This window comes from Haliotis rufescens, unplaced genomic scaffold (assembly GCF_023055435.1).
Source record: "Haliotis rufescens isolate VD_foot unplaced genomic scaffold, xgHalRufe1.0.p SCAF_9, whole genome shotgun sequence".
Classification (NCBI taxonomy): Eukaryota; Metazoa; Mollusca; class Gastropoda; order Lepetellida; family Haliotidae; genus Haliotis; species Haliotis rufescens.
Genome location: NW_025964383.1, coordinates 35,490,534 through 35,504,973, shown reverse-complemented (window position 1 = coordinate 35,504,973; position 14,440 = coordinate 35,490,534). Strand labels below are relative to the sequence as shown.

At 43.4% G+C, this 14,440-nt stretch overlaps 1 protein-coding gene across 2 annotated transcripts in view; it reads right to left on the bottom strand.

The window, feature by feature from the left end:
* LOC124147813 (calmodulin-like protein 7) overlaps nt 1-14,440 on the bottom strand; it is a 102,853-nt gene that overhangs the window by 19,951 nt on the left and 68,462 nt on the right. For both annotated transcript variants that reach the window (XM_048391349.1, XM_046518597.2), the window contains 2 exons: nt 8,303-8,533; nt 2,016-2,043 (listed from right to left, as the gene is read on the bottom strand). In XM_048391349.1, coding sequence (XP_048247306.1) covers nt 2,016-2,043; nt 8,303-8,512 — 238 coding nt within the window. In that variant the 5' untranslated portion in view covers nt 8,513-8,533. The remainder of the gene's footprint in view (nt 1-2,015; nt 2,044-8,302; nt 8,534-14,440) is intronic.

Genomic DNA, 14,440 nt, shown 5'->3' with positions numbered 1-14,440 from the left:
TGTGTCTTACTGTACAAGACAGTAGACTGTGTCTTATTGTACAAGACAGTAGACTGTGTCTGATGGTATTGGTATGCCGTACCAGTGCAGGCTTAAACAGAACAGTGCAATGCTGTACACGGTAAGCGGTCGGCCAGCTTTTCGAGAAGAGTGTAAGCGGGCACCGTTGAACACGTATCCATGTCGATAATGTCTGACTGATAATACTTATGACCCATGGTGAATATTCATTCCGAGGAAATGGGGTGTAGAAGCTTTCCTTCGTGTGGGCGGATTGTTTGTTTTGGGTAAGCGAGTGTGTGTACTCTCTGTCTGAACATAGTGACTCCTCCGTTAACGATCTGTATTTCGTTACTCGCTGTTGTGAGAGCCTATTATTACGCTTTCTGTCATCCGGACGATTTCAGTGTTTGACTCGTCTAATGTGCAGTTTAGAATCAAAATGAGATTCTCAATTCCTACCTATGCTCGAAACCTTGCGCAACAAACACTTCTACCTGTATAAGTGTGACAATCACTTACTTATACACTTATCCCTATAAAGGTTAGAAAAAATAACTTTTACAAACTCAGCACAAAGAGTATGAGAGAGTGTGAGACAGAGGAGCGGACGAGAGAGAGAGAGAGAGAGAGAGAGAGAGAGAGAGAGAGAGAGAGAGGAGTGTGAGAGAGGTGTGTGAGAGAGGAGATAGAATGAGAGGGGAGAGAGTGAAGGAAATATAGATGTAAATGATGTGTCGGTGGCGTGTGTGTTAGTGTGTGTGAGTGTGTGTGTGTGTGTGTGTGTGTGTGCGTGCGTGCGTGCATGCGTCCGTGTGTGTTAGTGTGTGTGTTAGTGTTAGTGTGTGTGTTAGTGTGTGTGTAAGTGTGTGTGTTAGTGTGTGTGTTAGTGTGTGTTAGTTTGTGTGTGTGTTAGTGTGTGTTAGTGTAAGTGTGTTAGTGTGTTACTGTGTTAGTGTTAGTGTGTTAGTGTGTTAGTGTTAGTGTGTTAGTGTTAGTGTGTGTGTGTTAGTGTGTGTGTGTTAGTGTGTGTTAGTGTGTGTTAGTGTTAGTGTGTGTTAGTGTTAGTGTGTGTGTATTAATGTGTGTGTGTTAGTGTTAGTGTGTGTGTGTGTGTTAGTGTTAGTGTTAGTGTTAGTGTGTGTGTGTTAGTGAGTGTTAGTGTGTTAGTGTGTTACTGTGTTAGTGTGTTTGTGTTAGTGTGTGTGTGTTAGTGTGTGTGTGTGTTAGTGTGTGTGTGTGTTAGTGTGTTAGTGTTAGTGTGTGTGTGTTAGTGTGTGTGTGTTAGTGTGTGTGTGTGTGTGTTAGTGTTAGTGTGTTAGTGTTAGTGTGTGTGTGTTAGTGTGTGTGTGTGTTAGTGTGTGTGTGTGTTAGTGTGTGTGTGTTAGTGTGTGTTTGTGTTAGTGTGTGTGTGTTAGTGTGTGTTTGTGTTAGTGTGTGTTTGTGTTAGTGTGTGTTTGTGTTAGTGTGTGTTTGTGTTAGTGTGTGTGTGTGTTAGTGTGTGTGTGTTAGTGTGTGTGTGTTAGTGTGTGTTTGTGTTAGTGTGTGTGTGTTAGTGTGTGTGTGTGTGTTAGTGTGTGTGTGTTAGTGTGTGTGTGTGTTAGTGTTAGTGTGTGTGTGTTAGTGTGTGTGTGTGTTAGTGTTAGTGTGTGTGTGTTAGTGTGTGTGTGTGTGTGTTAGTGTGTGTGTGTGTGTGTTAGTGTTAGTGTGTGTGTGTTAGTGTTAGTGTGTTAGTGTTAGTGTGTTAGTGTTAGTGTGTGTGTGTTAATGTTAGTGTGTTAGTGTGTTTGTGTGTGCTATTGTGTTTGTGTTAGTGTTAGTGTGTGTTAGTGTTAGTGTGTGTTAGTGTGTGTGTGTGTTAGTGAGTGTTAGTGTGTTAGTGTGTGTGTTAGTGTTAGTGTGTTAGTGTGTTAGTGTGTTAGTGTTAGTGTGTTAGTGTGTTAGTGTGTAAGTGTGTTAGAGTAGTGTGTTAGAGTAGTGTGTTAGTGTGTTAGAGTAAGGCAGGCACAACTTACCTGTCAGATATTCTACTGACACGCAGGGCTGCAATAGAGAAGGCACAAGAGTAAATAATCACGATCAATGGTCCACTTATACCGTTAGGTTTTCTAAAGATGCTCGATCGCAGTTATAAACATTACAAAACCAAATACAATGCAAGTGTCTTTTCGCATGTATGTCCAACGTCAATTTATAAGATGTACTAAATTATGACACCAACATCACGCCAACGTTTATAATTTTTAAAACAATGTTAAGGTAAGAAATTCAAAGTATCATCAGTTTCTGAAAAGAAATAGACTATATCTTCGCAACATTACCATCTGTCCAAAGCTGAGTCCAGTAAATGATACATTTAAGATCCGGGTAAGAATAGGTCTTCAGCAACCCATGCTTGTCACAAGAGAGGACTAACGGGATCGAGTGGTCAAACTCGCTGATTTGGTTGATGCATGTAATCGTATCCCAATTGCGTGTATTAATGCTCATGATTTCGATCACTGGATTGACAAGACCAGACTCGATTATTTGCAGACCGCCGCCATATAGAAGCAGCTGGAATATTGCTAAGTGCAGCGTTAAACAACAAACAACCAAAAATTAAAGTAATTTAAATCTTCTCAAAATCATCATTGCAGAATGCTTCGGTAAATCCACTCATCCACTGTAGTATTATTCGGCGTTGTTTGTTTCATATTTTATTTTCTTCTATTTTCTGTTACATAAGAATTAAAAAATGTCCCGATAGAAAGGAACACCATTAAAGTGGTACTCATACTACCCAAAAATATAATCTTTTATTCTTGATGTTTATTTTTGAAGTCTGAAAAAAAACATAAGTTTAGAATAGGTCACCACTGACATATGTTTGTCGTACGATGCTGAGTGGATCAGATGGCCAGGGTCGGCGACATTGTTGATTGCGTGTCACAGTATCAGTACGGCGTGTTCCTAATATCAGTCACTGGATTATATGGTCAAGACATTTTCAGGACGCCGTCAGATAGCTGTAATATTGCTGAGTGCGGCGTTAAACAACAAACACACTCGCCCACGCCACGAGTTATGCCACGTCACGTATGGTACCACATATCATAATATTGATCAAGTTTTCTGGCATTGCGATTTTGAGAAAAGGATTCGTAAAAAAAAAGATAAAACTGTTATTTTACAGGGTTGTTTTCAAAGTATATTTTCCTATGACAGATGCGAATAATTAATGCTGCGTCATATACCGAACCTGAAAAGCCCTGGCCATATGGGTTTCGGAAAAATATTTTTCACAATCTGACAGGTGTTTGGTGGAATTTCATTGTGAGTGAGTATGGTTGTACGTCGCATCTAACAACATTCCTGCAATATCATGGCGGTGGACACGTAAAATGTGTATCATACAATGTACCATGTAGGAAAACGAACCCGGGCCTTCGGCGTGACGAACGAACGCGTTACCCACAAGGCTACCCCACCGAACCTCTAACAGAATGCATATCAATGACAAATCCACTCTCGGAGTACAAATCAAGCAAATATAAATTCACAACTGTTGTATTCAGCCAATCGACACAATAAAACTCGACCAAGGTACTAACAGTCTTAACTACTGCTGGCAACGTTTTGACAGACGAGTCCAGATAGGACATGCACACTACGTTCATACACGTCTCGGGGCGGTCGGGTAGCCTAGTGGTTAAAGCGTTCGCTCGTTACGTCGATGACCCGGGTTCGATTCCCGACATGGGTACAATGTGTGAAGCCCATTTCTGGTGTCCCCCGCCGTGATATTGCTGGAATATTGCTAAAAGCGGCGTAAAACCATACTCACTCATTCACTCACTCATACACGTCTTCATATTAATGACAGCGAGCCGTGTCCCGATCTACATGGACACTTACAAATTACACTTAACAGTGCAAACGACCAATTCTCCGTGTCTTCTCTTAGGCCAGCGCCATTCCTATGACGTCAATATTTTGTCATTTAGCTATCAGAAGACTTCACCAGAAAAGACTCTAAGCATAGCCAATCTGTTCCTCGCCCTGGCGCCAATAGCAGCTGACGAGTCTTTAGTATCTGCAATCTACTTGCTATCAAATTAGTATCCCTGTTGGCAAGCTTCGATTTATCTAGCTTTGAACAAGCGGTTTCCTTAATGTGGCATGTCCTTGTTTTTATTATTCCAGGAATCAAGTCTGATCGCCAACTTAATCGCTATGACACTAGCGTTAAAGAAAGATTTGATTATTATGTAAATAGCTGTAGGTGACGTCATGGCTGATGTGAGGGGTGACGCAAATAATGACAGAAGCAATCAGGTTTGGAATAACTAATTGTCTCGAATTAAATGAAGCCTTTTAGAAGATAACGTGTTTAAATTATTCCCAAACATGTTTTCAAGAGGCAAGCATTGCCCTTTGTGAAAGGCTCTGTCTAATCAAGTTTTTTGTGTGTTGGCTACACAGTCAGTAGTGCTCTTGGCTACTAATGGTCATTTATACATAATCATAATGAAATCAGAACTAGTTTGTGTGTTGACAAGATACGAAAGCCCTGGGCGTGAGTTATAACCAAATAAAAGGATGAGAGAATGGGACATTCCGTTATATGGGTTGAGTGCATTAGCAGGTGAGGTGAAATGGGGTTTAACGTCGCGTCCAAGATTATTGCACTTATACAGCGACGTGTGTGTGTGTGTGTGTGTGTGTGTGTGTGTGTGTGTGTGTGTGTGTGTGTGTGTGTGTGTGTGTGTGTGTGTGTGTGTGTGTGTGTGTGTGTGTGAGTGTGTGTGTGTCTGCTTGTACTAGTCCAAACTGATGCCGATTTATAGTGCTAGCTCCACTGAGATACCATGCTGCAGTTGAGCATGAATATCCAACTCAGACACAGTATACTAACTCTGGACTAGTACAGACGGACATACAGACAGACACCACCCAACCCCACCTCAACCCCACACCACACACCTCTACCCCACACACCACACCTCTACCCCACGCCCCACACACCACATACACGTGCAAGATCGTCCCTACAATAATCTCGACCGCGACGATAAATTCCCTTTTCATCTCACCTCACCTACATGTATTTACATCAGCTAGCATAGTGTGATGGGGACCCATTCTGTCTTGGATCTCATGAAGGAGCTAGCATAGTGTGATGGGAACTCATTCTGTCTTAGATCTTATGAAGGAGCTAGCATAGAGTGATGGGGACCCATTCTGTCTTGGATCTCATGAAGGAGCTAGCATAGAGTGATGGGGACTCATTCTGTCTTGGATCTCATGAGGGAGCTAGCATAGAGTGATGGGGACCCATTCTGTCTTGGATCTCATGAAGGAGCTAGCATAGAGTGATGGGGACTCATTCTGTCTTGGATCTCATGAAGGAGCTAGCATAGCGTGATGGGGACTCATTCTGTCTTGGATCTCATGAAGGAGCTAGCATAGAGTGATGGGGACCATTCTGTCTTGGATCTTATGAAGGAGCTAGCATAGCGTAATGGGGACCATTCTGTCTTGGATCTCATGAAGGAGCTAGCATAGAGTGCTCGGGACCCATTCAGTCTTGGATCTCATGAAGGAGCTAGCATAGCGTGATGGGGACTCATTCTGTCTTGGATCTCATGAAGGAGCTAGCATAGAGTGATGGGGACCCATTCTGTCTTGGATCTCATGAAGGAGCTAGCATAGAGTGATGGGGACCCTTTCTGTCTTGGATCTCATGAAGGAGCTAGCATAGAGTGATGGGGACCCATTCTGTCTTGGATCTCATGAAGGAGCTAGCATAGTGTGACGGGGGCCCATTCAGTCTTGGATCTCATGAAGGAGCTGGCATAGAGTGATGGGGACTTATTCGGGCATAGACATCTGGTGCCTGTCTTGCATGGGATATTAAGACTCTAGCATTGACAACTTGATGCCTGTCCTGCATGGTATATGAAGAGGCTAGCATTGCCAGCTTGGTGCCTGTCCTGTACGGGATATGAAGAGGCCGCCATAGACAACTTGGTGTCTGTCCTGTACGGGATATGAAGAGGCTAGCATAGACATCTTGGTGCCTGTCCTGTACGGGATATGAAGAGGCTAGCATAGACAACTTGGTGTCTGTCCTGTACGGGATATGAAGAGGCTAGCATAGACAACCTGGTGTATGTCCTGTACGGGATATGAAGAGGTTAGCATCGAAACTTGGTGTCTGTCCTGTACGGGATATGAAGAGGCTAGCATGGAAACTTGGTGTCTGTCCTGTACGGGATATGAAGAGGCTAGCATGGAAACTTGGTGTCTGTCCTGTACGGGATATGAAGAGGCTAGCATGGAAACTTGGTGTCTGTCCTGTACGGGATATGAAGAGGCTAGCATGGAAACTCGGTGTCTGTCCTGTACGGGATATGAAGAGGCTAACATGGAAACTTGGTGTCTGTCCTGTACGGGATATGAAGACGGTAGCATAGACAACTTGGTGCCTGTCCTGTACGGGATATGAAGACGCTAACATAGACAACTTGGTGCCTGTCCTGCTCGGGATATGAAGACGGTAGCATAGACAACTTGGTGTCTGACCTGTACGGGATATGAAGACGCTAACATAGACAACTTGGTGTCTGACCTGTACGGGATATGAAGACGGTAGCATAGACAACCTGATGTCTGACCTGTACGGGATATGAAGACGGTAGCATAGACAACTTGGTGTCTGACCTGTACGGGATATGAAGACGGTAGCATAGACAACTTGGTGCCTGTCCTGTACGGGATATGAAGACGGTAGCATAGACAACTTGGTGTCTGACCTGTACGGGATATGAAGACGCTAACATAGACAACTTGGTGTCTGACCTGTACGGGATATGAAGACGGTAGCATAGACAACCTGATGTCTGACCTGTACGGGATATGAAGACGGTAGCATAGACAACTTGGTGTCTGACCTGTACGGGATATGAAGACACTAGTATGACCTATTCTGCCCCGAAAGTCCCATGAGGGTAACACCTTACTAAGCATCTCCCCCATGGCCTAAACTTTCCTATCACCCAGAAACTGCATACAAAGGTCAAAGATAGATTACCTCGCTTTCACAGGCTGTGATAATTTCTGGCAAATTAGCGATAACTTAAAATGCCACCTGGTTGTGACTCCGGGGGCTGTTGTTACAGTTAGGACTATCCTACACTCATAGACTGGATGTGTCTCTAGGCGTGCGTAATATATTATGAACAAATTCAGATTTGCGTTTCATTTTACACTTGCCATGACATTAACGTTATAGAAGGAAAACTACTATAGACGGAGGTGATGTGAAATGGGGCTCAACATGGCGTTCAACGTTAGAGTGAGCGAGGGAATGGAGAATGTGCTAGAGGAAAACCTAAAGTGATTTTGTGTGACTCTCTGTCTGTCTGTCAGTCAGTGGAGTTACCTCTCTACACATGTCAGCAGTGCACCATCTTGATTAAAGGTATCTCTCAAAACAGACAAGTTATTGAGTGAACACTGAACTGTCCTAAGCCCTCCAAATGACCTTAGCGCTTAGACGATCGTATCTTCCATACTTTTACATTCACATACGACAGTCGTAGCGCAAAGATCACTTTATGGAACGAGGCCTGTGCCTTTAAGATCACAAAGCCAACACACAAGTCGTTTGTGAACTGACTGCTCGCAGGCTCCCTTTAAGACGAGGTTACTTAATAACCCGTAACCACATTGTCAATGACTACTTTAAATATTGCTTGGTTGTGGGCAACCTAAACCTAGCCCTAACCCAGTATAAATGATTTTCTAATACTTCTCTCCAGGTAGGGCTAATGCGGTATTTTAAAATTCGAAGCAGGGTTTACGGGCGGAAGTTTTGCCATAATGTCGACAGAATCCATATCGAAACTATATTGTCTCAGGTTTTTTGGAATTAACGATGTCTCATTACATAGTTTTTAAGGCATTTCATAGTTCTACCCGTTATGAGATTTAAACATCCCATATAATTTGGAACTGTGAAATAAATTATAATATTTATCAAAGAATTATTCAAGCTTACGTTCCCCCAAAACAGATTGAGGCACACACTCATACCTGTGTAACCGTCACACTCAACATATTTCAGCCAATCGTATTGCGGCTCATATCCTACAATGTTTAAAAATCCCATTCAACATTTGTCAAAAAATCCAACTGCCGCACATGCAAACAAACAAACATGCACACGTCTGTTTAACGTTGGTAAAATCACGTTTGCTGTTATGGGTATTATAACTGTTATTTATAAATTGGCTCAACGATATCGGGCACCACTGACCGGAAATGCGTCAGGTGTATATGGCTGCGGTTCCATTTCCCCATTCTGCGGGACTTCTTCCACCTCACTTCCTGCATTGCCTTGTGGGACGGCTGTGTCTGTGTTTCGTTTGTTGTGAAGGAGGCTTGTGAGGGGTGTCGCGGACGTTAAATAATAACAAGAGGATAACAGAACAATACCAGCCAATACGCGGGAGTCTAGTCGTGGCATGTTGTTGCAGTGGACGAATATCTGAAACAAAGGAAAACAACATTATAGTCATGACAATAGTATTAAAAAACCTGATCGGTTTGACGTAAACGTGCTTATTTCTTGTATCCTTGTTCCTTTTGATACAAGGGGTGGAATAGGTCTTCAGTAACCCATGCTTGCCGTAAATGGCGTCTATGCTTGTCGTAAGAGGCGACTAACGGGATCGGGTGGTCAGGCTCGTTGACTTGGTTGATGCATGTCATCGTTTCCCAATTGCGGGGATCGATGCTCAAGATATCAATCACTTGATTGTCATGTCCAGACTCGATTATCTACAGACTGCCGTCATATAGTTGGAATATTGCTAAGTGCGGCGTTAAACAACAAACCAACAAACCTAATGATACAAGGGCCATGGATGCCCCTCAAGATCAAGGCGCCGCCGTTCCACGAGCAGAGTTGTGTCCCTTTGGTGCGCCATAATCCTATAATCGTGAGTTCGAATACAAGATTCGCACTGATTCCGCCACTGATCTGTCAGCACCCATGCTCGCTGGTTCCATTAAGAAAAAAACGTCTACCTGCATCCTTTCACTGATTATCAGATAAAAAGATAAAAGATAACTACAGCTAATAAAATCAACTCTTTGTCTTCTATTCGCAATTACGTCGATGTAAGTAATACCTCGCAATAGCAAGATCATATAATTTTGTTTAAATATCATCCTTCACAAAATATATCATGTGTGCAGATGGTTGTATCTGTAAAGAAACTCAGAGTCTGCATTATGTCTTTAGTTAGAGTCCTTAGTTGCTTCTTAATTAACTGGACCGCCTCCGTGGGTTAGTGGTAGAGCGTCAGCCCGGAGAGCGTCAGGGAAAGTCAGGGTTAGACCCCCGGCCGTATCATACCTAAAGACGTCAACAAATGGTGTTTGTTGAAACCCTGTCTGGCGCTCGGCATTAAAGGGCTGAAACAAGTACTATATACGGCTTGGAGTCAGTATACAGTGTCTGAGTGGGGTATTCATGTTAGACTACTGTATGAAATCTCAGTGAGCTAGCACTATAAATCAGCATCAGTCCGGACTACAGTACAAGCAGCCACACGCACACACACACACACACACACACACACACACACACACACACACACACACACACACACACACACACACAAATAAGTGCAATCTTCCACGCGACGTTAATCCCCATTCACCTTACCAGTGACCCAGTCATCTGAAGCGCCGACATTCGCTATGCAGAGTTGCGTCCCTTGATCGTAGGTTTCCCCTGGTGTTTCTTTGTTTGTTTGTTGTTTAACGCCGCACTCAGCATTATTCCAGCTATATGACGGAGGTCTGTAAAATGTTCGAGTCTGGACCTGACAATCCAGTGATTGACACCATGAGCATCGATCCACGCAATTGGTATCGATGACATGTATCAACCAAGCCAGCGAGCCTGACCACCCGATCCCGTTAGTCGCCTTTTACGACAACCATAGTCGCCTTTTACGGCAAGCATGGGTTGTTGAAGACTTATTCTACCCCGGATCTTCACGGGTCGATTATGTTTCTAGGTTTGTCAGCACCATGCTCGTGGGTTTCACCGAAGTGGTAAACATCTGAAACCTGCATTACTTTTGGGCTTCCCTCTCACATTAAGCTGACACGCCGTGATATAACTCACTCACTCTTCATTAACTGGTGTCACCGTTATCAATAGAATGAATCAGAACCTGTGGTGAATGGGGTTCCGGGACAGACGACTCGACATTGTATAGAACACAAAAAGCAAATTATGGCTCGGACGTTCTCAACAGTCGTGATGGATATAGTGCGGTTAAATGACGTCACTATTACCTGCCTTCGTGGCCACCCCGGGTAAGAATACTTCAACAGCAACCGATGTTGATCGCGAGAGGAGACAAAATAAATCGGGTGGTCGATTGCGTGTCATCGTACACCGACATCGGTCACTGAGTGAGTGAGTATGGTTTTACGCCGCTTTTAGCAATATTCCAGCAATATCACGGTGGGGGACACCAGAAATGGGCTTCACACATTGTACGCATGTCGGGAATCGAACCCGGGTCTTCGGCGTGACGAGCGAACGCTTTAACCACTAGGCTACCCGACCGCCCCACATCGGTCACTGGATTGTCTAGACCAGACTCGATTATTTACAGGTCGCCGTGATTGCCCAATATATATATATACTTGCATATAGACCGCCATCATATAATAGGAATAGGGGCGGTGGGGTAGCCTAGTGGTTAAAGCGTTTGCTCGTCACGCCGAACACCCGGGTTCTATTCCCGACATGGGTACAATGTGTGAAGCCCATTTCTGGTGTCACCCGCCGTGATATTGTTTGAATATTGCTAAAAGCGGCGTAAGACCAAACTCACTCACTCACTCATAGGAATATTGCGGAGTGCGACGTTAAACAACACACGTCATCAACTGGAGACGCAGTGGTCAACCAAGATGTGCTCGTGGGACAGTCGACTGTTTGTTCGCTACGTGTTTAAAGATCAATCATCTGACCGGTGTTCCTAATTCCGTGGTCGACATCTCTATTACTTCCGAAAACGATTTCTGTGGGACAAACGAGTCCATGATTTGTGTTAGCAGAAGACAGCTAATCCTTTACAATCAATACACAAATTTGAAGAGCGACGTTGCATGTGTCGAGTCGACGTGGCGCCTTCACGAATACACGTAAAGCATGATCTCCACGTGCACCGGGTCACACTGCACAGCAGCGCCATCTGCAACGGAAATTGAGCCTTCCGTCACACGCGGAACGCGTTCTGCCCAAAGTATAACAAGCCGAATAGCGACTCGTGCCCTTCTCGTGGCCATCTTTGCGTCTGAGCGCAAACGGGCATAGCTAAAACTCGTCGCGTAATGATTCACGTATATTTCCCCCATATATCACATATATTCCAGATGCTATTGAAAACACATCGGGACTTACATTATTATAAAGTATGGTTGAACACATTTAAATGTGTCTTGGGTATGCAAGGCATATGTAAAATCAAACAATATTCCTGAGGGATTCTTAGACCGAAGTAATTAAAGCCATACGCGCATTCTGATTGGTTTGTCGTATTTTCGCACATAACATTCATCGATGGGGGGGGGGGGGGGGGGGCAGTCTTCTTGATTACGGAAAGGGGCGAGTGGTGACGAATGCCCCAAAACGCTGTGTTTACGGCGCTTTGTCTTGAGTTGTTGTGTACGTCATCTGACGTTATTTCGGTAGTGTTGAGGCCGTCTTCTCACTTGCAGATCACCCATCAAGTTCGTATTTCCTGTTCAATGTTTATATCAGCATTTTAAGGAGATTGTAACAAAAATACCAGAGCCGGGAGCTTGACTGCTTATTGAGTGTTTGCTTCAGATGTTTCACTTCCGGAACCTCTATTCTACCGCCTCTGTTCCACCACGTTTCTCCCAAACTTGTTTTGCTTTAACATTTTGGAAGACTGTGGAGTTGTTATCGTGGTTCCAGTGAATATCAGTAATAGATATTGAAGCATATCCGTTTGGAAATGGTGTTTGGGTCCCCATTGACATTTAAAATAAACATTATAGTGTAATCGTAGCTAACAAAACGCAAAATCTTTGATTTGTTGAAAAGTTGTGCCTTGATAACTAGCTTTCTTACAGAATACACGATGCCATTGAGAAAGTGGTCAAATGTAACATATGGGATTACACTCACCCAAGTATAACATCTGTTTCATTTGACCACTTTCTCAATTGCATCGTGTCTTTATAGCTTTCGGCCATGTGAGCCGTCCCAATTTACACTTGTCAAAGGGGTACACAAAGTACGTGATCTAGACTTAGTCTACCAATTGTCTGACTTTCATTTTTGTGGAAGCCTCGTTGGCTGAGAGGGTTGGATCGCTGACTTTGTGTGCTGGTGATTAGGTGCCTCACTCTGACAGTGCGGGGTTCGAGTCCCGGATAGAACTCAATCCAAAAAGTACCGGAATCTGTACTGTTCAAAGAGTGTAATCCGAAATATAACATATGTTACAACTTTCTTACTTTTTCTTTCTCCTTAGAGAACCCGCAGTAAAATATCTCACACAGTAACCTGGATCGGGTGGTCAGACACGCTGACTTGGTTAACTGTGTGTAATCGTACTCTGGGGAAATAAATTGGTATGTGCAATATCTTTTTCCAACAATTCCCTTGCTATTTCGTGCATGTTTTATTAATTTTGTGTATAATTATTTTGTTTTGAGCTTTGAATAACCAGTTGCAGTAACGTTTGTACGAGAAGGTACATGTTTACGCGCCTAAGCTATCTCTATAATTCTATTCCCTATGCTAAAAACAGTAGCACTTAAGTAGTGTTGCTATCTTAGCATCATCTAAGCGAATATCGAAATATGGAGTGGCGGTCGGGTAGCCAAGTGGTTAAAGCGTTAGCTCGTCACGCCGAAGACCCGGGTTCGATTCCCGACATGATTACAAAGTGTGAAGCCCATTTCTGGCGTCCCCCGCCGAAGACTGTGCGGTGTCAGCGACAAACAAGCCGGTAGAGCAGACGTGCGTACCCTTGTCGCTAACACCTAATGTCATCACTGAGTTTGAATGATCCATTCATATATTTTCCACCGCTATTTTGACATTTATGGAATCTGTTTCGCCGGATAATCGATACTGATTATCGTCTAGCGTTGACGTTTCACATCTTTATACACGAAGGTCCATCAACATTTCATAAAGCGGTGTCATCGCTACGTAAGTCAATCTTAAGAGTTACGATCGTTTTAGCGCAAACATGGCTTTGTGAAACGGGCCCTGGTATATGTATTATTAACATGATGTCCGCTCGGAAGCATGTGTGACAGAACAAGATTGGGATGTCTTCCTTAATGACTGCTGAAATCAATCTGGCCAATACCTCTCGTCGACACTGCCCCAAACCTGTGTTTTTCCCGTCCCAAAATGTCAACAGTTACTCCTGTATTGAGACGGCGTAACGTATGTGGTGCTGCTCTAATACCAGGCCACGGCACAATCACACAGCACTACCGTGCGCTCCGCTCGGGTCGGTGACTTTCTCCCTTACAATTTGAATGGATTGTTTCGCTCCGGTAGCAAATAGAACTATTTTAGCAATCTAAAAGCTAATGATATTATTGGTTTTGTTATCGAGCGACATTTCCTTGAAGATATTTGCTCCGTTGGACATTGTTTAAATTGAGGTCGTGTTCAAGGAGGACATGTTTAATTCAAAATTGATGTCATGCTTGGGGAACCAATATTTTATTCCGTCCCCAAAGCGTAAAAAATCCACTAAAATCTGTTGGATGAAGAATTGGCGATAACCCTGCTTCTGTACGGACCGTAATCGTTATAATGGCCATTGGACGGTGTATTTTGGGCAATGACGTCAGAATATTTTTATTTTAGTTGTGTGGTGAAAATAACATTGAAACAAAAGAGCATAGTTCATGTTTGTAGTTGCTCTTTTCAGAAATGTGATTATGAATCATCAATACTTAATTCAGGGGATTTTTATGAATGGACGTTCGTCAAATAAAGTTCTTTAAGAAAACATTCCAATTTACTCGTACAAAGGCAACTCCATGATGCCATGTCAGTTGTCTGTTTCTTCACTTGAGGCAGGGACATATATTTAACATGGAAAGCCCCATAAATCTGTGATATACATAAATATGTTTATGTTAAGGGTACAACACGACTGGTTTCTCGTTTGACGACACCACAGTGAGATTGCAAGAAGATCACGAAGCGAGGTATGTCTCAGTCGGCTCATATCAATACACTAGATTATCTCGGCCATAAGTGAGATAAATCAATATTGAAACTGGACATACTAGTTTCACTCGTTCACATGACTAGCACATTTCACAACACAATGCGACTGTCGTGTCCCTCATATTAATG